Source organism: Equus przewalskii, chromosome 2, assembly GCF_037783145.1.
Source record: "Equus przewalskii isolate Varuska chromosome 2, EquPr2, whole genome shotgun sequence".
In the NCBI taxonomy this organism is placed as follows: domain Eukaryota; kingdom Metazoa; phylum Chordata; class Mammalia; order Perissodactyla; family Equidae; genus Equus; species Equus przewalskii.
Window position 1 is genome coordinate 116,758,814 of NC_091832.1, and position 26,567 is coordinate 116,785,380.

General features: G+C 41.5%; 1 protein-coding gene across 1 annotated transcript; it reads right to left on the bottom strand.

Moving 5' to 3' along the window:
• Positions 1–4,417: 4,417 nt before the first annotated feature.
• OSTC (oligosaccharyltransferase complex non-catalytic subunit) lies at positions 4,418–17,883 on the bottom strand. The gene is made up of 4 exons (XM_008526103.2): positions 17,666–17,883; positions 13,564–13,657; positions 11,588–11,785; positions 4,418–4,986 (listed from the first exon to the last, which is right to left on the bottom strand). Exons 1-4 carry the CDS (start codon positions 17,802–17,804, stop codon positions 4,968–4,970), a joined length of 450 nt encoding a protein of 149 aa, XP_008524325.2. The 5' UTR covers positions 17,805–17,883; the 3' UTR covers positions 4,418–4,967.
• Between the last annotated feature and the right edge of the window lie 8,684 nt (positions 17,884–26,567).

Here is a 26,567-nt window from a genome sequence, read left to right on the forward strand (position 1 = left end):
CTGCTCCTCTCACTAACGGGGGACTGTGGAGGACCATCCCCCTCTTCCCATCACTCATCCCCCACCCTCACAATACCTCTACCAAGGAAATAAAGAGGTCTGGCTCTGCAACACATTGCTGGGGAATTTGTCAGAGAAGCTACAGTGGGACGAAGAATTCTATGGGCTATACAAAATCCAGGGTTGGCCAAGAAAGAAATGCCAGAATGAGAATCACCAGTTCAGGGCAAACAGGGACCCAGGGAAGATGCCAGAACTGCACTTAAGGAGAGAAAACATCCAGAACATGTTAAAAACATCACAGATGGTGCTGGATGTCGATCTCTGCAGGACGTCCTTCACGCGTGTGTTGAGTTCCTGCTTTGTGGACAAGTTTTGAGGCCAGGAGGGGAAGCTGCAGAGCCTGAGGGCCTTGAAGACCTGGGGGAGGGGGCACAGTGGAGTGGGGCTTTCCAAACAAACCCCTCCTTGCTCCACCGTCCTCTCCAAGTCTAGCCCTGGGTTGGGATAGTAACGGCACTGAAGACCAGTCACTGAGGGTCAAGAGGAATTTACTGAGTGCCTACTGCATACAGAGTGCCGGCCTTTGTGCCAGGATTCTGGAAGAAAACTAAGAAGCATCCCGCAAGGAAACCCCCAAGCCTCTCTGGTGCCTATGATCCCCTCTGCACGTGTCTCAGGAACACCGACCTCCCTGCAGACGCACTCAGAGGTCATCAGCAGGGACTCAGGGGATCAGGTGGATATCGTCTCCCAACCTGTACTGCTCTGCACCGAGAGCTCAGGGACCAGAAATGTGGAATTCCTTCCTTCCGACCTCCCTAGACACAAGAGCAAGAGGAAGGCTAACACCATCTGCTTCGTAAAGTGCTTTCACTGAGCGAGAGGCTGACACCAAGGAAAGACATCTGTTTACCTCTGGAATGCTTTTCAGTCATAGCCATTTTTTTTTGCTTTTGTTAAAATCAATGCCTCCAATTCCTTCACTAGAGACATGTAGACATATTCCACGACTGACACTTCAGGGCAACTGAGCATTTAAAGAGGATTCACACAGTCGAGGTAAGAAAGAAAAAGAACATCCCTATGGGGTAGCTTTTGTTATCTTCACTTTAAGAGGAAAATGAGGCTCAGAGAATCTAAGTAACTTGTCCACAGTGACAAAGTTCATAATTGGCAGAGCTAGAATATGAGTATGATTGATGCCAAATCTGAGTTCCTAATAATTCAGGGTATTTTCCATCTGGACCCATAGCAACCATTGCTGAAACCGCGATATTAGCATAGCTTATGAGAAGTATGTAGCCACCAAAATGGCTATGTCAGTCTAAATATAAGCACCCAGAAGCAGTACATAATCTTTCAGCAAACTTATTTTTAAATGACTATAGACAACCTAGAGAGCACTGAGAGAAGAATGGTCATCAAGGAAGCAGACCCCATGTTTCTGAGCCGGAAAAGATGGAGGCTCATGAGACGGTGTTAATATTTGAAATGCCATCATTACGTAGTACAGTTAGATATGTCTAGATATAGACACAGGGGTGGATCTGAACCCAATGAACTAAAGCAAAACAGAAAATAACTTTCTAAAGGACAATGAGATCTGAAGATGGAATGGGCTGCCTGGAGAGGTCAAAAGATTCCCTTCACTGGCAGGTTCAACAGAAGTTGGAGGACACCTCACTGAGGATCATGAAATTGGGATCTGAATTATCTCACTTTCTAACACGTTATATGAACTAAATTCCATAAACTTGATAACAACTGGACTTTGGGTGATCTTGCAAAGAGGTAGCCTGACAACTGGTGGCAGCAGGGCTCGGGGCTGGGATCGGGAGGGACGGCCAAAGGCGAGGTAAGAAGTGGGAATTTCCATTCAAGGAGGTGTTTTTAAAAAAGTATTGAATCCAGGACATTTCCTCTACAGTGGCTGAAACTGTTGAGCATAATCATCAAGACAGAGTGTCAGCCATGATTCTCACCGCTGTGAACTAGAATAGCACAAGTGACTGATTTTAGAGAGAGAAAAGCATGAAGCAGATGCATAGAACACATCAGAAAAAAACAAGAGCCCGTACAGTACCATATCCTCAATTCCAGTACTCCTAATGCCCTAAGCATCATGAAACTCCAGTATTCTAATAAATTATCCTCTTTGCTTGAGATAGCCTGAGTGAGCTTCTCTCACTTGCAATTAAGAATCTTAGTACATAAGTAAAACAACAAAAAGCAAGTAAGAGATTTTGGGAAGAGTGTATTTTTACTTGAAACCTCTAGGCAGATCAGCAGCCCATTACCCCAACAAGTTAGAGCCTCCCTCATCGCAAATCTGGAATTAGGTGCTCCTCCACGTGCTCCCAGAGCAAGGAGAATGTGCCCAATTGTGTCTATTCACCGGACTAGAAACTCCACACGAACAGGGCCTGTATTTTTCTTGCTCACTGATGTAACCCAGCTTCCGGTATCACGTCTTTCATAAATAAGTATATACTTCCTATGACTGTGTTCAAAGACTGATCTTCTGCTCCAGAAAACAGCAGCACATAAGGGAAACAACTGGTCTGCTATCTGGAAGACCTGGGTTCTAGGTCAAGCTGTATAGTAAATTTACTCCCTAGCAAAATGGGAAAGCAACCTTTAAGACAGCTCTACACTTCAGGAATGTAGCATTTACTGAGACCCTAAGTTATCTCACACTTCCCAATTCAAATAAACATTAATGATGATCACAGTACAACTTTCTTCCATAAGCAAGAGATACAGGATTTCCTCTCATTTTAACCCTATAAATACGATGTTTTCTTTATAAATCTGTGGCAGAGATGTGCTGCTCAGATCCCCTTGATGGCCCCACTGCCTAGCTGCAAGGCTAGCTGACGGCTCCAGTTGTTAGCTTTGTCGGGGTTCACCTCAGCTTTTTAGCCAAATCATGCTGATCTCAAAGTGGTTCCGGGCCAAAGATGTGACGAGGCAGTGGTACAAGGGTCCAGCCATTTCCACCCGACATACTCCCCCTCTGACAGGTGGTCTCTGCTCTGGAGCTCCCCACTGGGCTGACAGCAACTGTCAGCTATGCATCCAGGACAGCTCTCCCTGGCTAACTCTGCGTCCTTCTTCACCTCCGACCGGAGTTTCTCTCCACCAAACCACTGTGCACTTCCAACTCCATTTTAGTGTCCACTTCCTGAGGGACTCAATCTGTGATCAAATCAAGGACTAGCTTGTTTCTGATCTACTCTGTTAATTTACTCTACCTCTCGTTTACTTAACCTCTGCTGATGTTAATAATGCTGAGCAGCCTTTTGACAGGCTGTGACGTTTTAGTTAAGGTCTCCAAAAGTATTTTAAGTCTAGTACAAGGTACAATGATTATTTAGTAACATAAATGACAGCAATTTTATCAGGAAAATTAGATATATTTCATTGTATTTAGTAAACATACATCTATTATAAAAACAAAAACCAAACCCAAACCTTCAGAGCTGTGACGTGGAAACTCACCAAACGATAGCCCCCTCTGCTGGTGCTTAACAGGAACCGCCCGCTCACTACTGCATCCTTTGGGAATGGAGACTTCTGGAAGCCCTGACACCTTGGTGTTAGCTTGTGTCCATCCAGTCCGAAAGAGCATTTAAAATAGGATCAAATATCACAGACTGTCACTGACGCTAACCCAGGCTTTCAAGCTGGCGAGTGCAGCCAGGTCTTCTTCTGGTCTCCACAGCCTGGGACGCGGCAATCTCCCCCACATCTCCCAGAGCACAGCTTACTCGCGTATCTTGCTGTAATTTTGTGGTATTTATCAGTTTCTGATTTGATAAATATTTTTTATCTACTGATTATCTGTCTTCCCCTTATTCACCACTATCATCCTCAGTGCTGCCTGGCATATAACAGTACGCAAAAGTTTTTGAATAAATTAATTAATCTTTTTTCTTTTACTTAATAAATAGATACATTTAGATCAGCCTTGAAATTAGGGGGAAAAAAATTTACCTGAGAGAAAATTTCACCGTAAACATAAAGATCTTAGGATAAGAATTAACTGAGCCATTAGAGAAGAGGAGGTCAGGGCCAGTCAGGGACGACCACGAGGCCTGGGGAAGAGAAATGCGGGGAAGGCCAGCCGGTCCAGAGATGTTGCTAGATGTGCTCCCAATTGTGTCAATCACTGAAAATGAATGCCTGAAGGGAACCTCATCTAACAGGATCACGCTTACAACAACTCTGACACAGACACGCAGCGGCGCTCGAATATTACAGGGACACGGGGTCGCTGCCTCACAAGGCATCCTGCCCACGTCGGGAGACCCCGGGCTACCAACAGCAGCTGAAGAAAGGCACGAGATGGCACTGAATACTTACACATTAAAGGTAATACCATCAGCCAATTAAAAAACAAACATAGAAGGTGTTAATTAGAAAAATTATTTATTCCTGCTCCTTTCATACATCTTGTTGTTCGGGAAACAGCCTTACACACGTCTCTGGAATAATGTACTGCCACACACTCTGTTTAAAGGCAAAGCACCACAGGGAAAGGCGATCGGCCGTGCAGAGTTCTCAGCCAGGCGATCGCACTTCCTGATTTTACAGTAATTTCTGAAAGTCACAAATGTCATCTCCAAAAAACGTTAAGGGGATTGTAAAAAATAATCACTTCATTCAATATTATAGTTGTAGAAGTGGAGTATATCTCCTTTAAGAAATTAAAAACTAAGAAGAAAACACCACTTAACATCGTGGGTATGTCAGCATAGGTCAGCAGGGAAAAATACTGTGATGAGCTTATCTCTGATACCAAGAAGACATTCTAGTCCAAGCTTCCTATGTGTTCACTAGATGCTTCTTTTTTCTGCTGCTTTTCATTCTTTTCCATATTTCATATCAGAGGATTGGTACAGCCTTTAAAACTTCATTAACAGGAGCACATCCAGTATCCACTGATTTCTTCTCAAAAGGCACTAACCCATCAGATAGCCCCTGTAGAAATAAAATTTATAAACACAAAAAGTGAAAAGGAAGCAATATTTCTAAGTGCCCAAACAAATTTTATGATGAGGCAAATGACAATCTGAAAATACAATTGTGCAATTCCTTATACGGTTCATATTTCATATCTTGTCTCCCCGCCCAATAAATAAATACATTATTGGGCCTCAGTCCCAGTCCCCTTCTCCCTCCCAGTATAAAGTTACAAACCAATATGCTAAACAACACAGAATGAGAACAAGAAGTAAGAAAAGGAAATGCTGTGCGAAAGTTAAAAGTCAGAATCAATTTTCTCTGGACTTCCTCCATTGCAACAAAATCATAAATGTTTTGATGAAAAGAAGCTGGTTTGGATTTTCTAAAAACTCCATTATTGGCAAAGGAGAAGGTGGGAGGACCAGGAGCCTCAGCCTGAGAGGTGAGCCCTTGACCCTCAAGAAACAGCGAGCACAAGCGTCTGCCCCTGCCCCTCAATTCCTTTAGGAAACGTCCAGACAGCAGGCAGGGGCGCTGTTGAGCAGGTCAAAATTCATGTTGATCACATAGGAGATCCTTTTAGTAAAGGTACAAGTTAGGCCTTGAAATCTCCTTTAAATAAAGCATTAAGTTTGGTTTTAGAAAGTTCCAAACTTTTCCTTTTGCAATAAATCCTTGCAACCTATTATTAATTAAGGATCTGCAGGATCAGGAAAAAAATCGAAAAATTGTGTAAAACTATCTGCATTAAGAAAGGGTTCAACGCACCCTGGCCCCACTGAGGCCTTCAGAACCTCTGTCCATTTGATCCTGCCTCTAACACTTAGTGGGTGAGCCTGGGCAAAGCTCAGCCAGCTTCCTCATCTGTAGAATGGAGTTACCGCAAAGAGCTGTAAGGATTATATAAGAGAATCTACTTATGTAGTAACTGTTGCTCATGGTAGTAAGCATCTGACAAACGTTAGCTGCTATTATTAGTTCAGAGTCTCAAGTTTCTTCATCTGGAAGGCAGGGATTAAAAACGACTTCATAGGGTTGAGATCCCCTGCAGCGCCTGGCACAGAGGAGACCCTTAAGAATGTGGTTTTCCTCCCTTCCAGCTTCTGGACTCACCCGACTCCTCCAAGGGCAGCCAACCAGATCTCCCTAGAACTTCCTTGCACTTTTCTTCTGCTCTATCAGCCTGGCCAAGCCACACTCTGAGCACAGAGAGAACTTTCATCTCACCACCACCCTTTCAGCTCTGACACCACTCAATACTTCTCAGCTCCCTCCCTCAATAAAAACCAAATTGAATAAAAAATAAGAGGCTCTCAGGATAAAGACTGACTTTGAAGACCTCCCCACAAATTTGCTACAAAAAGCATACCTTATGACCTAAGCTTCAGAAAATGTTCAAGGCGATTGTAAGGCAGCATCCGCTAATACCTGCACCGTGGAAGTACTCCACAGCTAGCTTACACTGTGGAACAAGAGTCCCGAGGATGTGTGTCCTCTGCACACACCGACACGTGAACACGCACTTTTGGACACCTGTCTCCTACAACAGTTACATGCTGTGGTGTTCCTCCTCATAACTAGTGCGTGACCTACACTTATGCACTGTAAATCCATGGCTTATTGTCAATATATATTTAGATGGAAAAGAGTACTTACATAGACATATCCTTGTTCAAAGCTGCCCAACTTACATATAGCCCTACCTCAGGACAAATTTGGAGGACGCTAAGAAATATTATAATGCTATAAAGATGCCATGTTGGAACAAAAGAACAAATAAATTAATATACTTCTTGATAGAAAATTAAAATAAACTTGTTGAAATACATTTACTTTGGTTTCTCCTAGAATCATTTAGTCCCCTCTCATGGCCCAGAAAATGTCATGACCTTTAATTATTATATTCAGGGCAGTGAGAATTTTATACAAGTGAAACTATAGGTAAATACAAGTATTTAGGTAATACAAGTACTCAATACTTGTATCAAAGTGAATCACGAACTCAAAAAACAACTAGACGTGGGAGAAGCCACCACGAAGGATCTTCTGCTTCACCTTTGTTTTTAGGTGCTTGTCCTGTCAATAATCACTGAGTGCCTTCTGCACAGAAGGCAGGCCCCGTGCCAGGCTGGCGCTAACACAGGAACTTCCCAAGATACGATGACGTGCATTCTAGCATTTAACCCTCGCAACACTCCTAAAAAGGGAGGTGGAGCAAATATTAATCTCATTTTACAGTTGAAGAACGTGGAGACTGTGGGGCAGTTAGGTGGTTTGCTCAAAATCACAAGGTGAGAAAAGAAGAGGACCAGCATTAACACAAGTGTCCTCACTCCCGGTCCACTATCTCCTCCGACAGTCCTAAACAGAAATCTCACTTTCTTCTTTTAGAAACAGAAATAGTGTATTTATTTACTTTTGAAATGGCTATAATCCAATTTGAAATATAGAACTTTGAGGATCCTGTTTATCTTTACAGTAAAAACACTAACACTGATCCTATGCTGGAGAGCACATAAAACACCTTCTCATTTAATCTTGACACGACTCTCTGAGGCACATTATTAACTTAATTTCCCAAGTTTAGAATCGAGGCCGAGGGTTCACGGAACCAATCCAACATCTCAGAGCTAATGAGCCGCAAGTCCAAAACCGGCCTGGAAATTCCTCCTCCTCATACTACACACTGTCCTCAGCAGCTGTACAGATGTTTTGTTTTTTAGAATTACCTCTCCTATTTGCTAACAATGAACCACGGATACAAGAATTTATACTGAAACAACCCAGCTTATTCAGAAGCCAGACTCTCTACAACCTGAACTTTTCAAATACAGCTCCAAACCTGGAAGCAGACGAGAGACTCAAACTCTGAAAGGAAAGGACTGTTAGAAAGCCAAGCCAGGAGGCTCTCCTTCAGCCAGGACTGATTAAAAACACAACCAAATGCCTCGGGTCTCTATTTCCTCTAATCACAGCATAACCAACCAACTGAAGAGGAGGACGGAAAGGATGAAATCACACTAGGTGTACACTGATTGCAATGAGAAGTGCAGGTCACACAGAGGAACTAAACTAAACACTGAAAAGCAGTATATGTCTACTCTAAGTATAAATGTAAACTGACCCAGAGTCAAGGAGGCAAAACTACGCTTAATGTTCAGTGTCCAACAAACAGTAGTTATCAAATAATAAATACCTGCTAAATACAAATGTGAATGTTAAGGAAGCAATAAAACAAACACTTCAGAAAGAGCTTTGTCAAAAATGAATAAAGTTTAGGACAAGTAGGGTTAGACTCCAGCTACATGGCAGAATCACATACGTGCATCATCCTACTCTCTAAACGATGTTAATTTGAGTAAATATCACTATGGTCTTATTATTTACTTTCCATTTCCCCCCTCCCTTTAAGAAAACTTCTTTTCTGAACGGATCCCCTAGCTAAGCACTTCCTCAGGCCTCCCCGGCTTCTCTCATCAGGCTTCATAAACACTAGTTCAAACTGCTGACAGGGCAATTTTGCGAGTCTGAGTAAAGCAGGGCTTCTGTCCTCAGCGGCCTGATAGTATCTACGGAGGCTATTCTCTGTAGCTGCATGACAGACTTGTCTGAATGCGGGAATCCATCCCTCAACTAAACACTCTGCCGAATGTTAGGCCATTACACCACAACACGGGAGGCCATCTTTTATTTCCATTTTTTTAACTTTTAAGATTCTGCTTTTAGGTCAAAACTACCCCAATAGTAATCCTAAAGAGAACCTAATGACGATTCATTATTTTTCCTAAGAACCAAGCACAAACTTGTACCTAAGTCTTTTACCCAGCGTCTAAACATTATTTTATTTCTTTGAGCCTGTGTACATTTAAAAGTATCTCACAGACACAATTTCACATACACTATCTTACGAATTATATTAGAAAATTTCTATTTTCAAAACGAAAATTGCTCCTTTGGAACTCTGTACTAGGACAATACAAATACTAGGCACTAAAATTCAATTTTTCATTTTAAACGTACTGCCATATATGCAAAGTAAATAAACAGTCATTCATTTTACTAGCATCCATATTTCTTCAAAAGACAAGGCACTAAATAAGGCCATGTCTAATCTGTAAAATTACATCAGTAGGGAAGGCATCAGGTCTTTAAAAAGCATAAATCAGAAAACAGAACCAGCAGTATCATGTCACTGCCCCCACTGTCTCCTTTTTAAAGGTATCTCTTGCTGAAGATGATATCAGATTGTGAAAAGAATTCAACCCTGGGGGTTATCATGATACATCTTATAGCATAGCCATCCTTTATCTCAGATGCAAGCTACTTACATAATCTGAAAAAATCAGTGGTTACTGGTGTTTTTTAATGTCTTTTATTGTTGCTGCTATTCCACTTATTTTACATAAAAATGTTTATATGTTAGGACATCAAAAGTAATGTATGTGAAAGCAGACAGAGACGTCCCTCGTTTGTACTAACCACAACCCTACTGTGTGCAATACACAGGCCCACAGACCTGCCTCATCATCCCGTTTGGCGCCTGCAAATATTCCAGGACATGCAATATGTTGCTGCCCTTTCTTTTCTAAAACTGTCCATTGTTTCTCCTCACTTCACAGCCAAGGTACCAGGCATTAGGAGCTGTGGATGAGAAATCATATCAAAACGGGAACCATCAATTTCTTTCTCTTAAAAATTTAAATCCTAGATCTAGCTGCACAACCAGTTACAGAAAGCAGCGATTTTCTGCTTAGACCACTGTTCTGCTTTGCTTACATCTACACACAATCTACAGGTAGTCCACCTGGCCCACAGCACGGGGACAGGAAGACAACTGTTGACAGAAATAATTGAGGAAGTAAGGTGGAGGCGGTCCAGAGAGTTAAACACCTTCCAAAGCATTTTTGTAAGCAGTAGATGCTCTATTACCCTTCAAGTCAATGCCTGAGCTAAAAGATTAACAGGCTCACATGCAAGGAGAGAACCTAAAACTCTAACGAAGAATGGGAAGTCTAGGCAGAATGAGAACAAATCTGGGTCTATAGGAAAACCCAGCCCACTTCTTCTGTCCTGCTATATGCCTCCAAAGTTTCCTTCTGTTTTAGTTGTTAAATTTTTTTACTTTTTTCCAATTAATTAATTAATTATGTTTTTTCCAAGGAAGATTAGCTGTGAGCTAACAACAGCTGCTAATCTTCCTCTTTTGACTGGGGAAGACTGGCCCTGAGCTAACATTTGTGCCCATCTTCCTCTAATTTAAATGTGGGACACCTGCCAAAGCACAGCTTCATAAGTGGTGCATAGATCTGTGCCCAGGGTCCAAACTGGTGAACCCCAGGCCATCAAAGTGGATAGCATGAACTTAACCACTGCGTCATGGGGTCAGCCCTTTGGTTATTAATTTTTAACAACCTCTTTATCCTCTTTGAGAGCTTCCTCTTTTTTTGTTTTCCATGGAAAACTTCAATCTCTTCCATCCCAGTACATATTACCAAGCTATGTTTGACTTATATCCAACAATAGCAGAAAAAAGGAGGAGGCTGGGGTACCTAAGTCTTCATACAATTTAGCCAATGGCCAGAATTATTCTCCCCAAATAAAAATAAGAGCCACTGGCAGAGAAGGGGCTATATGGCCATACTGATATTCAGCTGACAAAGAGCACTGTGATCTCTCTTCCCATCCTCAGCACTAAGATGGGAACATGACCACAGGATAAGCACTTCTGATTTTCTAGGGGAAGTCTGCCCTTTCTACCCCAGATGTTTTACAGACAATGGATAGGTAAGCCACAGAACAAGTGAACTTGTGAAATTCAAACACATCCCTGGATACCCTTTTATCGTCTCTTATAATGAGGGAACATCGGTTCTAAGAAATCAGTATAGTTGACACTTGATGATTAACATATTCCCTAAAAAAGGAATTGACTAAGAACTAATCTTTGTATAGTATCCTTGCCCAAAAGGCCTGTAGTTACCAATGCATCCATAGGTGAAATAATACAGGGAAATGTCATCAGATTCCTCCACATTTCAAATTAACGATGTCAAATGGAATTATAAAAGTTGCCATAAAACCGATTTATCTTCGTTATAAAGATACTGCAAGTTTTCTGAATCAAAATGATCTAAGATATATACATGAAATCCTTTCCCCATCTTTTTGGGGGGAGAGACAATAATTCTCCTTTCCCATCCAAGGCTTAATGAGTTTTCTTCATACCAATATTCAAAGAGCAGCAGCAATATTGAAATGGCTTGAAAATATTTCCTACTATTACTATCAGCACTGGAATCCCATATGTTACAGATTAACCAAAAAGCTCTTTAGAGAAACAGTATCCAGAGTCAGTGGTCAGTGATGCTACAGCAAAATAACTGAATTTTCTCATGAACATGCACGGAGGTAACAGGAAGACGTGCTGGTCTCAGTTTTGCTACTAACTATAGCTATAACCTTGAGCAAGTCACAAATTTCTTTGGCTCTCAGATTTTTCATCTGTTTAAATGAGGGTTAAATTAAATCTCCCATGACTTTACATGATCCAGGAATTAATTTACCCATCTGCAACAGAAGGTAAGTTGCTGATGACACAAAGTACTTAGTAACTTACGGCAGCTTCATTCTCATGAATACTCTGGCCATGAAAAAACTCAATAGGACACAGACGAACCCAATGAAGAGAAGAAGAAATCTATTGAGTTTTGGAATGTTTGGTGCATTGGATCGGTCCAGGATTATGAAACCTAAACCTCCCATTGTAAACAGGAAGCTGGATGCAAGTCCTTCCATAATATATTGTCCATTTACTCTGAAAAAGAAAGACCACAGCAAAACCATAAATGAAAATTCACAGAAAAATAAAAAGCTTTTTTCCTTAGATTGCAATCCCTATTTCTGCCACATTTTGTGCTAATTTTTTATTCTTATCCTTATGAGTATTTTACTACACTTCTGGATAGCCCTTTCAACAACACTCACTGAGCACCTATTACATATCAAGCACTGTTTTGGGTTCTGGAGCTGCAACAACAAAAAAAACAGACAAAAATCATGGAGCTTATATTCAAAAAAAGTTTTAAAACCTCAACTAATACAACTGTCTATATAAAACCAGTACTCATATATTTAATTACTAGCTTAAAAAGCCAATTATTATATGTATATGAACACTTTAACCAGAACTTTAGTTTTGCTTTTAAAAGTTATGCTATTTAGGGGCCGGCCCCGTGGCCGAGTGGTTAAGTCCTCGCACTCCACTGCAGGCAGCCCAGTGTTTCGTCGGTTCGAATCCTGGGTGTGGACATGGCACTGCTCATCAAGCCACGCTGAGGCGGCATCCCATATGCCACAACTAGAAGGACCTACAACTAAGAATATACAACTATGTACTGGGGGGCTTTGGGGAGAAAAAGGAAAACAATAAAAAAAAATTTAAAAGTTATGCTATTTAAACTTCTACTATCAATTTCAAATTAATATTGAACTGGTTAGAAATGCCTCTTGAAATTTTATAATTAATAAACCTCTTGTTTCAAAGTGAAAATCCTTAAAGCAAGCATTGTTATCTGAGGCTCCATGAAGCCCACAACGGAACCCAGAAGGATTTCCAGCAATCTATAAACCCTTAGAATTATACACAAATTTTTGTATAAATGTGTATCTGATTTTTCTAGGGATACAGAGCTTCCAAAATTCTCAGAGTTCATGGATCCCAAAAGGCAAATTTCTCTCTTTAAGGGATAATTTATACGTTGGCATATGTAAGGAAGGTATATATTTTTTGTTAACTAATTGCTTCAATTGAAAACGCAATACATGCACCAGGTTCAAAATTCAAACAGCACAATGACAACACTGTGAAAGGTCTCCCTACCATCAAGATCTCCTGCCATCTAGAGCCCCTCCCCAGAGAAGCACAGTCATCTTTCCAGGAATATTCTATGCACAGAATACCACTAATGTAAGTGTAAATACAAATACCTAACTACGTTTAGGCAGACAGTTACCAAGTGGATTCAGAAGGCAGTACAATGAGCATTGCTCAGCTGAACCAAATCATGCCGGAATGGTGTTTCAATGCTGGAATGGAACTCCCAAGTCTCAAAAGTTATTTTTCTTATTTAATAGTATAGTCTAGGGGTCCATAATTTTTTTCTTAATGGCCAGATAGTATATATCTTAGGCTTGTAGGCCACATGGTTTGTGTCACACTTACCATTGCAGTTTGAAAGCAGCCGTGGATAGTATATGAACAAATGGGCGTGCCTAGTCCACCAAACTTTATGTACAAAGAACAGGTACTCATGGTTGGCTGATTCCCAGAATAATCTATAAATGTATTTTAAACTGATACCCTCCTCTAAATAAGTGATTATTTCAATCACTGTGAAATAGTTCCTAATAAATGAATAAATAAATATACTTCTCTTGCTCTTACCCACTTGCCCTCTCCAAATTTAGCATTTTAAAACAGCTATTGTCTAAATACAGACGGACCCCATAGGCTTCGCTGTATTTTCAAATAAGCAGTCTTGCCCCGGCAACCTTCTTTCCCACCACCAAATCATTCAAAAAGGTATGTTTTACCTATAGGCCAAGAAAGCTACTGGTCTCTGATGCCCATGTTCATCAGTCATAGAGCCAACACTTGGAGGTTCGACAATAACATCGTAAATTATTCCTACATGAAAGACAACAGTATAAATTAGGTTGGATTTCTAATTTTTTAAATAGGATTCGAGTCTTCATCTGTCTCCAAAGGTTCGTTTATACAATCATGCAATGCTTAAAGACAGGGATATTTTCTGAGAAATGCAGTTAGCCGATTTCGTCGTGCACACACTGTAGAACGTACTTACAGAAACCTAGATGGCATAGCCTACTACACAACTGGGCCCTATGGTACTAATCCTATGGGATTACCATCATCGACGGTTTCCGTCATTGACCAAAATGCTGTTATGTGGCATATGACTGTATTTAAAAATAGGAGGGCTTTGGGGCTGGCCCGGTGCCGCAGAGGTTAAGTTCGCACGTTCCACTTCTCAGTGGTCCAGGGTTCGCCGGTTCAGATCTCGGGTGCGGACACGGCACTGCTTGGCAAGCCATGCTGTGGTAAGCGTCCCACATATAAAGTAGAGGAAGATGGGCACGGATGTTAGCTCAGGGCCAGTCTTCCTCAGCAAAAAGAGGAGGATTGGTAGCAGTTAGCTCAGGGCTAATCTTCCTCAAAAAAAAAAAAAAAAAAGGAGTGTTTTCATGTATTATTATAATCAAATGAGGACCAGCTAATCTCCTAAACTTCAGAGAAAACATTCAGAAATTCAACTCAATATTTTAGAATGACTCGTAAAACAATATTATCTCTAAAAGAGGCATAAATTTCATAAGAGAAATTCATTCAGTAACTGTTTCTCATACTCAAGAATGACTCCACAATAAAGGAGATTTAACATTAAAAGAGATTTAACATCATGAAAATGTTCCACATATGCTTGGATTTGTTTCTATAAATTGAGAGGAAATTAAAGAAACTTTCTTAAATGCAAAACAAGGAGACATTTTAAAATAACACTATTAGGCAGACTGGCAATACTAGAGATTCACGAGCATTAACGTTAATGTCCATAATTATGTCATAATGCTATGGTGATCGTTGATATTAACGTCCATCAACATTAACAGTTTTCCAATTTCCCAATGCCAACATCTACTCTTTACCTTCTCCTCTGTTCTCCAACATCCTCACTTCCAGCTTCCCTTAAGCATAGCAAGACTGTGTCTCCCTCAGCCTGACTGACAAAACATTCACAGAGGAATTCCCTAATCTCACTGCCCCCACAACCAAACCCACAAGCTGGTATCTGCATCCATCCTCACCTCCCTCCCTCCAGCTACAACTGAGCCCCTTCTCCTATCAGTGTGGGTCCCCTCTTGCCTTCTCAGAAGCCTTGTTCTCTTGGATATCTCTTCTCTCTCCTGTATTTTCAACCTCTCCTTCCCTACACCAGCCTCCCCTTGACTCCAGACCCTCCTAGCTAACATCCTATTTCTATGCTTCCTTTCTGAAAGGGAGTCAGGCTTCCTTCTGCAAAAGAATTTGGTGCGCTTGCTGTCTCCCCCTCCCCACTTACCCCTCATTCTTGAACTCACTCCAGTCCAGCTTCTGCCACCACTGATATATTACTCTTGCTAAGGCCACCAACGACCTCCATGTTGCCAAATTCAATGGGCGCTTTTCAGTTCTCAACTTAGGAGGCTTCCAAGCAGTGTTCAATCCAGTTTACTAAAGCCATTTTTCTGTGGCTTCTCATGGCTTTCGTGACACTCCTGTCCAAGTTTTCTTGCTACATCCGTCCCTAGCTGAGCCTCCTCTTCCATAAAACCGCTAAATGCTGGCAGTTCCTTAGGGTGCAATCCACTGTCCTCTTCTTTCTCTCCCAAATGGAACTCATCCCTTCCCAGAGCTTTCAGTTCTATGTGCTAACAACTCTCAGTGTGCCAACACTTATCAAACAATGTTAGCACCGTTAGAATTAGATGCAAGCTTCCAACGAACAGGGACTTTATCTATGCTCTTCAACATGTAGTTTATGAGAGGAGTTCAGAAAACGTTCGTTATTGACCAACACAGACTTCTTTTCTCAGTTCTAGACTCATATCTGCAAATGTGACATATCCAACTTAGTTGGTTATGTGCAACTATTATATTTCCCAAAGTGACCTCCGGTTCATCATTATCCAGAAAAAAGGTTCCTTTCTTCAGTCTCGGAAAATGACACTTTCACCTACTCAGATGCTCAGACACCAGAATCAGACACACTTCGTTCTCCCCCTAAATCCAATCAACCCATCATCCCGATCTACTCAATCTACTTCCAAAATATCTTTCATTGTATTTTCCTCCATCTCCACTGCCACCAACCTAGTCTAGTCTAAGCCGACTACAAGACCCACCTAACTGGGCTCTCAGTCCCATATTTGTCCATACTTTTCCCTCTGCCTTGCATACCCTTTCCCCTAATCCTTCAGGTTTTGGCTAACGCATCATTTCCTCAGGAACCATACACCAAGGTAAATGATGTTCCCAATCTCCGTTATTTTCTCATAACCTCCTGATTTTTTCCTTCAATTTTTAATGGAAAAAAAATGTATGTGGTATTTAACATGTTTCAAACACGACATTATAAGTTTCCGGAGGACAGCATCTTTATGTTTCATTTCCTGTTGTCTCCTGCACCTAGTGCCTGGAACTTAATAGACCCTTGACACATTATTTGCTGAATATTTCTCAGCAATAAATACTGTTTATTATAAAGGTACTGTTTATTTATAAAGGTACACCCACAGTTTTTAGAAAAGACTCCTTTCCAGTGGCAAAAACGATTCCTTGTATGAAGTACCTCATGGCCTTGGCCACTAAAAGGTGTCCTTTTCACTCTCCCCAGGGGTTAGGGCAGAGAATCTCCCCATTACAACAGTCAACACGGAAAAAGCAGCCAGAATGACAACTGTGAGGCTTCTAGCAAAGGCTCTGCCTCCAAGGGAGGTAAGGGTTACAGGAAACAGACTAGTAGAAGACTCTTTTATTTGCTAAATTTATTTGCTAAATAAGCAAATTTATTTGCTAAAAAAAATTTAAAAGCTACATGCATTTTAAATTTCATCCATTCAATACAGTCCTTTTTAATTTGCTGAGCAAATGTTAACGCTAATGCAATGCTAGGTTAGTATCTGACCAACAGAAAAAATATTTAAAATCTAAGTTATTTATGAGCATAAGTTAACTGTCAGTATTCTATATTGGAGGGGGAGGATAAATTCAAAGGTACATCCTAGAACTAAGCCCTCACAGTTTCAGATTCTTCCTGCTATCCTCACAAAATATCTATGAAAATGAAGATGTCTAGGACTATTCTCTTAAAAGCAGACCACTTCTGCTGTCCCTACCACGGAGAGCTTTAATTTTATAATTCCCAAATTAAGTATCCCACTCCCCAATCTAAAGGCACAGGAGGACAGTCTTGAGTAAATCGTGGAGAAGGCTGTGGCTTCAAAGGGTGGTGGCTCTGCAGAGGCTGCAGCCGGATTGCCAACTCACCACTACACCAAGCAACGCCCCTTTTGCAACTTGCCATTTGAAAAGAAGGGTAAGATGATATTTCAGAAGTGTTTAGCAGGACTGCTATTTTCCTTATTTAAACTCTCAACTTCCGCTCTGTGAAACACAACACCTTCTGCAAATCAATCTCCAATCTCAAATATGTATCAAAACCACAGATTCGGAAAGTTCCATTCATACTTATTGTGGATCGGGGCAAAAAGCACCCGGGGGCCCTTCGGGTTGGGCTAATCGACCCAAGAGCGGTCCTAGTCCCTTCCAAGGCTCCAGGGGCCGCAGACAAGGGGAGGAGGCAGTCCCAGGGCTGCTGTCAACCGTGGAAGCAGAACGGGCCGGCGCCGACCCTCCCGGGACCTCCGAAGCACCGGCGGCGAGCAAGACAGAGCAGCGGCCGGGCTGGAGAGCGAAGCCCCGGGGTGCGCCCTCCCGAGACACGGGGCGGCCGGCGGGCGGACGAGCCTCGGGGCCGTTACCGCTCGGGCCCGCGCCGCCCGCCTCCCTCCGCCCTCCGGGGGCACCCGCCCTGGCCACCTTCCCCGCCGCCTCCCGGGCCGGCAGCCCCGTCACCTCCGGTGATGAGGAAGTACGACACCACCACCAGGGCGTACACCGTCATGGCCGACGGCATGTGCACCCACGGCGGCTTCTTCAGCTTCAGGTTGGGGCACTCGAGCACCAAGAACGGGACACGATACAGAGTCTCCATGCCGGCGGCGCGGGCAGTTCTCGGCCTGCGGCGCCGCGCGCCACCCGGAAGCAGGCCCGCCCTCCCGCGCGCCGGCGCGTGCGCGGAACGGGGGCGGCGGGTCCGCGACGCTCGAGGCGGGGGCCGTGCCCGTACAAGAAAATAAGACACCGGGAAGAAGGGGAAAATTACGTGGTCTAAGCATATATACTACTGAATCGGTTGAGACAAAAATTTAAAGGAGAAGCTCACTTGCGGCCAAAGCGTTAACAGGTGATTTATGTACCTTCAAGGACCTGCAGGGCCTCTGACGTGGCCAAGCCGGAGCCGCGGAAGGAGCCGAATCCTCCTGAGCCCCGCCCACTCGCTGAAGCTGGGGATTTGGAGCTCATTGGGCGCGGGACGCTGCAGGTTCCCAGAGCTGCAGCATGAATGGGAACGCTTGCAAAGCTCTGCCTTTTCTATTCGCGGTTTTTTCAAGAGCTTGAGCAAGTCCTAGGTTGCTGAGCTTTTACTTCCCAATGTAGTAGGGGTGATAGTGGTAATAACAATTGTTATTAATAATTGCTAAAATAATATATTATCAATTTTTTTTAATTCCAGTCCAGAGCTATAACAAATGTCAAGAGGACATCTTTAAAGGATGAGTAAATCAGATACCTTGAAGTGACCAAAACTATTTTAAGTAACCCCTGTCCTCCCTTGCACTTAGCTCCTCCTTCACCATCCCTATCTTCGTAAGTGCTAAAGTCTTTCAGGCCGAAAATCTTGAAATCATTCTGGTTTCTTCTTTATTAAACCTCCATGTCCAAAATATCAGCAAGTCTTTTTTGGCTGTACTACAAAAATACCTTTAATTCATCCACTTCTCTCCGTTCCATTGCTACCATTCTAATGGAGCCACATCATCTCTTGCCCGGGCTACATACACAGCTCAAGTGGATGAAAATACACGATGGAGAATTAGTCTTTGAGGATGAGCCAGATGGCCTCAAAAGTTTTTTGTCTTCTGTTTTCTTTTTTATTTTACATGTACTCTCTTAAGATTCTCAAATGTCAATTTCCTTTTGGAGTGAGAGTTAAAAGAGACTGATTATATGAATCCAGAACGGACTGATACCTTTATTATTGAGCCAATGTCTTTGTGTGTTACTGAGCCCATCGTTTTTTACAGCATGACATGAATTGGTTCTGCACTTTTAGTTATAGCTCAATTGTTGAGAAATTATTTAAATAACAATAATAATAAAAATATTTATAAAGCATTGCAGCATCTAATTCTAAACACATGAGGTTTGCTACTGTTCCTGTTCAATAGTGAGAGTCTCCCCAGAGTCTTACTCAGATGTGTATTGAAGAAGGTAGATTGATCTTAGGTTATGAGGGAGTCTCTAATAACGCCAGTAATAAAGTGTGTTTACACTAGAACAAACATTTATACATAGCAAGTTTTTCTGGAGACTATAAAGCAGAATGTTTCTGAAATTCCCATAGTTTTATAAATAAGGAAAACTTTGGAACAATTAGAAATATGTTGCCTTGAAAAAATAAGGAAAAACATAGAAATTGAAAGTTTTTAACCTTCCTTCATAGCTTCATGAAGGAAACTAACATTAATTAGCCGCTGCTTGGCAGAAACTTGTTAAGTGAGTTTCACTGGTTCTTATTTAGTCTTCATGACAATTGTATTAGGCAAATATTATTATCACCACTTTACATATGACAAAACTGAAGCTTGGCAAGTGAAATAAACTCAAAAAGTATAGTGTAGTCTGTGATTGGATGAGAACTAAAGGCAATTGCCCTAAACGTAAGACAGATTTAAGATGTTTAAAATGGAACAACTTTATATATTAATGCTTCTTCCTATATGTTCTGGGTCCAAATAATTCTATATACACTGTGGAAAAAACATAGAAGTTCTAAAAATATAAGTTTTTTAATAAAAAATAAAACTGCCAAGTCAGAACACGTTGGACTCATCTATATATTGAATTATTCCTGTCACTTTTTACTCTGTTCCAAAAAATGTTTGTTCCAGGAACCAATTCATTATTATTTTTAGCATCTTAGACTTTGAAATATTTTCCAACTTTAGTTTGTAATATTCTACAAGCCAGGTATAAAAGAAACCTTTCATGAGTAAAATATGCACATCTGTTCCCACTGTGTCCTAACAGACAATATTCCTTTAGAAAATGTTTTGTTTGAACACAACATAAACTCTATAACTGAAAACCGCAGAAAAAATGAATATAAGCATGGGTGTTAGAGCACGCCCTTCAGTAAACATAGAATCTAAGCATTCAGTGGGTGGCTATTTTACAGAAAGATGAAGAAGGAAAACTGTTGGAAGAAACAAAGATTTAAGACATTATACACAGCAGAGCCCATAATTTTAAGCTACACATAAAAGCAAAAAATGACTAATTCTTACTGTGCACAAGCAAATCTACACTCAATGAAGAAAGGAGCATAAAACTGATATCTACCAAGATTTTCATGTTTAATGTAGAGAATATTAATAAAAAGCCTTGAAGTCGGGAATGGCTCTCCCAGTCAAAAGAGAAGGAAAACCCCACAAACAAATTTTTAACTAAATTCTAAACAAACTAGAGCTACCAAGGCTATTAATACTACTGAGTTCAGTTTATTTAAATACGTATTGGGGAGGAAATTAGTGCCTTTGTTTTCTTGTCAGGTGATAATATACAATTCTAACCTAGATTTATTTACAAAGACATTTTGCAGTTTAGTTGACAATCTCTTGAACTATGCTCTTTCCCTCTGGGTTCTGTATGAGTATGTTTGTTTCCCCAGCTCAACGAGTATTTATTGATTGGCAACTCTGTGCCAGGCATTGTGTGAGACACTATTATATCTCGTGATCTATACAGACTCTTTCTAATACAATATTAAATTGTGGATTTTGTTGTTGTCATTATTTTAAATTTTGAAAATTGAAATTTGCAAGTAAAACATAAGTACATGCCCAATGTAACAACAGACAAACATATGGAACAAGTTTCCTTTCATCAAAGCTCTCATTTAGTTCTCCTTCCAGAGGAGAACCCTGGGGTTAGTTCTGGACTACACAATGGGAACAAACTTACTCAGATATGGAAGAATCTCCGCATTGGTTTCCTGACCCGTGGAGTGAGGGCTTTTATGGTGGGAAAGGCTAAGTGGAGCCAACAGAACTGCCTTTATCCACCAAAGCAATAAATCAGAAGTGACTGTGGAGACTGATGCCACCATCAAGGATTTGAAAGACGCAGAGTGGCAATTCCTACCATATCCCATTCAGTTAGTCGATTTGGCCGGATCTTGGAGAACAGTGGATTAGTGTAAACTCAATCATGCAGTGACTCCGATTGCAGCTGCTGTTCCACATGTGACTTTGTTGCTGGAGCACATCAAATGCCCTGGCACCCATTAGGTAGCTATTGATCTGGCAAATGCTTTTTGATCTATACATTGGTAAAGACCATCAGAAGTTTGTTTTCAACTGGCAGGGTCAGCAATACGTCTATCTCAGGACTATATCAAATTTCTAGCCCTGTGTCACAGTCTGATTTGCAGGAATCTATCGCCGTCTCATGCACAGGATATTACACTATGCCATTGCACTGTTGATATGCTGATTCGATCTAGTGATCTAAGAAGCAACTACGCTAGAAACACTGGTAAGACACATGCAGGATGAAGGATGGAAAATAAGCACAATAAAACATCAAAGTCCCCTCAGTGAAATCCTACAGGACCAGTAATCTGTAACACATGAGATATCCTTCCAAGGTGAAGGCAGTTGCTGCATCTGACTCCTCCCCCCGCTAAGAATGATGCACAATGCTTAGGGGACCACCGAGGATTTTGGAGGCAACATATACCTCGTGTGGTCATGCTCTGTCAGTCTATTTAGTGAGTAATCCAATAAGCTGCTAGTTTTGAGTGGGACCCAGAACAAGCAAGGAGTCTGCAACAGGTCCAGCTTGCTGAGCAAACTGCTCTGTCACTTGGGCCATATGACTCAGCAGATCTAACATCACTAGTACCGTCTGTGGCACATAGTGATGCTCTGTGGAACTTTTGACAAGCCCTGTTAGGTAAATCACAGCATGGAGCCCTACAGATTTGGAAGAATCCTATGCCATCCTCTGCAGATAAATATTCTCCACTGAGAAATACCTTATACCTTGTCACTGGGCCTTAGTAGAAACTAAGTTATTAATCATGGGCAACAAGTTACCATGAAACCTGAAACATCCATCACCAATTTGGCATTGTCTGACCTATCAATCCATAAACATGAGTGTCCTCAGCAGCCTTCCATCATCAAATGAAAGTGTTATGTAGGAAATCAGGCTCAAGTAGGTCTTGAAGTTACATGTAAGTTGCATGAGAAATAATCCAGATGCACGTGGCCCCCAATCCTGCCACCTTGCCACTTCTCTCTCAACCTATACATATGGCATTATGGAGAGTGCCCTCTGATCAGTTAACTGAAGAAGAAAAAATGAGGGCCTGTTTTACAGATAGCTCTGCACAACGTGCAGGCACCACTTGAAAGTAAATGGCTTTGCACTACAGCCTCCCTTCAGGGGAGGCTCATTTGAAGAAAGTGATGAGGGAAAATCTTCCCAATAGGCAGGACTTTACCAATGTACCTGGTTGTTCATTTTGCCTTGAAGGAGTGATGGCCAGAGTTGCAGGTCTTTAGTGATTCATGGGCAGTGGCTAATCATTTGGCTGGCTGAATGGCCAGGGAATTAGAAGGAACACAATTGGAAAATTGTTGAGGAGGTCTGGAGGAGAGGCATGTGGACAGACCTCTCTGTATAGTACAAAGTGTGAAGACATTTGTGCCCCGTGTGAACACTTATCAAAGAAGAATACACATGGAGAGGATAGTCATAATCAGGTGGAGAAGATGACCTATTCTGTGAACATGAAGCATCCTCTTTCCCCAGTCATTCCTGTCCTTGCCCTGTGGGCCCACAAACAAAGTGGTCATGGCAGGGGGGATGGAGGTTATGCATGGCCTTCCGCTCAGCATGGCTGATGTGGCTAGAGCCACTGCTGAGTGCCCAACTGCCAATAGTAGAAATCAACAATGAGCCCACAATATGGCACCATTCTCCAGGAGGATGAGCCACCCACTTGGTAGCAGGTTAATCATATAAGATCACTTCCAGTAGGCACTTGATTCTTATTTAAATAGACACTCTCAGTGGATACAAATTTTCCTTCCTTGCCCACAATACTGCTACCAAAATCACTATTGTGTGGATTTAAGGAATGCCTTATTCATCATCATGGTATACCACATAGTATTGCTTCTGGCCTAGGAACTTGTCTGACAGCAAATGAATTGTGGCAATTGGCTTATGTTCACAGAATTCACTGGTGTTAGCATGTGCCCCATCACCATACAGCAGCTATGTGGAATAGTAAAATGGCCTTTTGAAAATTCAGTTATGATGCCAAATGAATGTCAACACCTTTTGGGGCTGGGACAATATCTTCCAAGATGCAGTATGCACTGTAAATCAGTGATCAATGTGTGAAGCTCTTTCTTTTAGAACCAAGATTCACAAGTCTAGGAATCAAATGTAGAAAATGGGGATGGCTCCTCTCCCTGTGCTTCTATTGATCCACTAGTGAAATGCTTGCTTCCTATTCCCTACAACTTTGGGCTCTACTGGTCTACAAGTTTCAGTCCCCAGGGAGGCATACTTCCACCGAGGGGCACATCAATAGTTCCATTAAACTGAGAGATGACACTGTCACTATGACACTTCAGTGTCCTCAAGCCAGAGAATCGAAAAGCAAGTAAGAGGTACTATATTGACTAGGGGGATTGATTCTGACAATCAAGGGAAAATTAGATTGCCGCTACAAAATGGCAGTAAGGAGAAGTGTGCCTAGAATGCAGGAGATTCCCTGAAGTGCCTCTTAGTACTCCCATATAACCCCATATCACTCCCATATGACTCTGATAAAAGTCCATGGAAAACTACAACAACCCAGTGAGGGCAGGACTGTTACTGGCTCAGATCTTTCAGGGATTAAAGTTTAGGTCACTCCAGCATGCAAGGAACCACAACTAGCTGAAGTTTTTGCTGAAGGCAAAGGGAACATGGGATAGGTAGTGGAAGAATGTGTTTATAAATACCAGCTGTGACTGTATGAACAGTTGTTGAAATAGGCACTGTAAAAGTTATAAATATTTCCTCCTTATTTTGATATGAATACATTTGTGTATATATATTAACCAATTTTTTCTCTGTCTGTCTCCATTCTCCTACCATATAAAATTTGTTGATAGTATTTAACCTCTCAGTATTTAAGTTACTGGATATCAAAGGAATATGAACTTCTTACCTAGAAGACTTATCACCCACAAATGGATAAAGGACTTTGCTTTCTCTTTGGAAAGAGCATGTTACAGTTGGATGAGGGAAGGTTGCATTATATCAGGAGGAGGCATACTGTCACAATTGTCCTTATTTGAAAATTATGTTACATATGGTTCAAAAACGTATATATGGATACCAAATCGACCAGAGACAGACTGTGGTGGGTTTGCGTTTGGATTGTGTTAATTTAGGTAAGCTGGAACGATATTTCCCAGAATCCCTTCACTGTGTAGCTCTGAATTAATGTGGGCCCCAAGAGACACTATTATTTTTAAGAGATTCTTTTTTAACTAGTGAAATAAGTTTCTACCTGATCATCAGTTAATTCTGAAACATTGAAAATACTCAATTGAAAATAGTGGGTTGATTGAACGAATTATGAATCATCCATACATGTAGTGGATACCATACAATCATTAAAAATTATACTGTAGAAGTTTTCTGAAATGGACAGATGTTCACAATAGGTTTACAATGATGAAAACCACACCACAAAAGTGTATGTAGCGTATTGGCTTATTTGTTACTGTATGCATTTTCTAGTCATTGTGCATTGAAAAAAGTCTGAAGGGACATAAAGGTGATTGATATCTATGTGATGAGATTACAGATTCTTTTTCCCTTCTTTGAAACTACATGTATTCCTAATTTTTCTATAATAATCATATTTTACTTTTGTAATTAAAATAAAATTTTAAATAGTACTTTGTTGGAACACAGCAGATAGCTCCCTTCTGGTCTTAGATTAGCATATCTGTCTCTCTCTCTCCAGGTATTGTTCACTGCTGTATTCTGTAAGGGCTGAATAATAATGCTTCCCAAATTGCTTCCATCTTAAGTAAGAGTCGTTGGATGCTTGTTAGTATGCACCATCAGACAGCTAACTGTAGTATCTGAAACTCAGTGTCTTAAAATTAGGAATGATATCTTTTTCGCCAATGAATTCCCTATACCTCTCACAGTGCTGGCACATAGTAGGACTCATTAAATATTTGTTGCGTGAATAACATCAATTAACATGATGCATGAATAGCATCAATGAACATATTCTTGACTCTTCCATCTCTTTGGACCCTTCAATGTGTCTTCTTAACAACTGTACTTCCTTGATGTTCCCTTAGTTTTTTCCCTCCTCCATCTCCACCACTGCTCCAGAACCACATCATCTCCTGCCCCAGTTCCCTCCACATTGCAACGAAGGTGCTTGTTCTCAGACACAGAACAAATCTCATCAGACCAATCAAGACACTGTCCTTACTGCTAACTAGAGAGAAGTAAGTAGCTGGATAAGAAGTAGAATGTGGTTTGTTTGTATTCATTATTATCTTTTTCTTTTCTATATCGTGGCTCCTTTCTACATCTTACTACCTGTTCTGTGGAAGTTGTGGGTGTACTCTGAAAGCACCTGCCTAATCTCACATATTTCGTTCTCTTCCTCCGGAGAGATGGGGACCAATGACGGTAGGCAGTAGTGCTGGTGATGTGTTCGCCACTCATTTCTTCCTCCATTCATGAAGGATTTATGGAGCATGTAGCAGAGACAAGCTCTGTTCTAAGTGCAGGGGAGGGGAAGGGAACACACACACTATCAGTGGCAGAGCTGTGAGAAGTGCGTGCTTATTGGAGGTTTGGACCAATTGCTTTGAGGGTCCTGAGCCAGGAGTGAATCGTTCTCGCAGGTAGGAAAAGGCAGGCTCAGAGAAGAGCTCACATTTGAGCAGAGCCTGGAAGGAGGATCTGGATTCCTTGAGTGTAGGGGAAAGGCTTTCCAGTCATAAGGACCAGCCTGAGCAAAGGCAGAGAGGTAGGAAAGTCCCAGGGAAGATGAGTGGTTGTGTATGACAGAAGGGTAAAGGAAGAATGGCTGGAGATCTGACTCAAAAAGGAAGGATAGAGTCTGATCGTGGAGGGTCTTTCAAGGCCATGATGCATTTAGACTTTATCTCAATTGGCAGATTGATAACATGGAAGGATTTTTTTTTAATTGAAATAATCTGTTGTGTTTGGAAGATGGATGGGATAGCAGCAAGATGTAAGATAGAGAGACGTTTGAGGACCTTCATGTCGGAGTCCAGATGAGAGATGATAAGGGTCTGACATAGGCTGTGGGAATGAGGAGAGCAGGGAGGTTGGGGGTAACAGAAAAATTATCAAAGATCTTTCCCAGGTAGAATCAGTTGAATTTGATCAACTGATGGATTTGAGGCTTGGTTACTCTGGAAAGAGAGGACTCTGATGAAAGTGAACTGTGTAATAATGACCCCAGGCAACTCTGCAGCTGTGTCCAAGAGCTGGACCAAAGAGGAAGTTTTCCTGGAGCCGGAAGAGATTGGGGAAATGGCCAGGGTCAAGCAGTGCGTCAGTG

Excerpts from the sequence above, each read along its gene's own strand:
- OSTC (XM_008526103.2), bottom strand. The coding sequence starts at position 17,804 with ATGGAGACTCTGTATCGTGTCCCGTTCTTGGTGCTCGAGTGCCCCAAC. Across the intron at positions 13,658-17,665 it reads GTACTTCCTCATCACCGGAG|GAATAATTTACGATGTTATT; the intron begins GTGACGGGGCTG and ends TCTTTCATGTAG. Across the intron at positions 11,786-13,563 it reads GTAGCTTTCTTGGCCTATAG|AGTAAATGGACAATATATTA; the intron begins GTAAAACATACC and ends TTTCTTTTTCAG.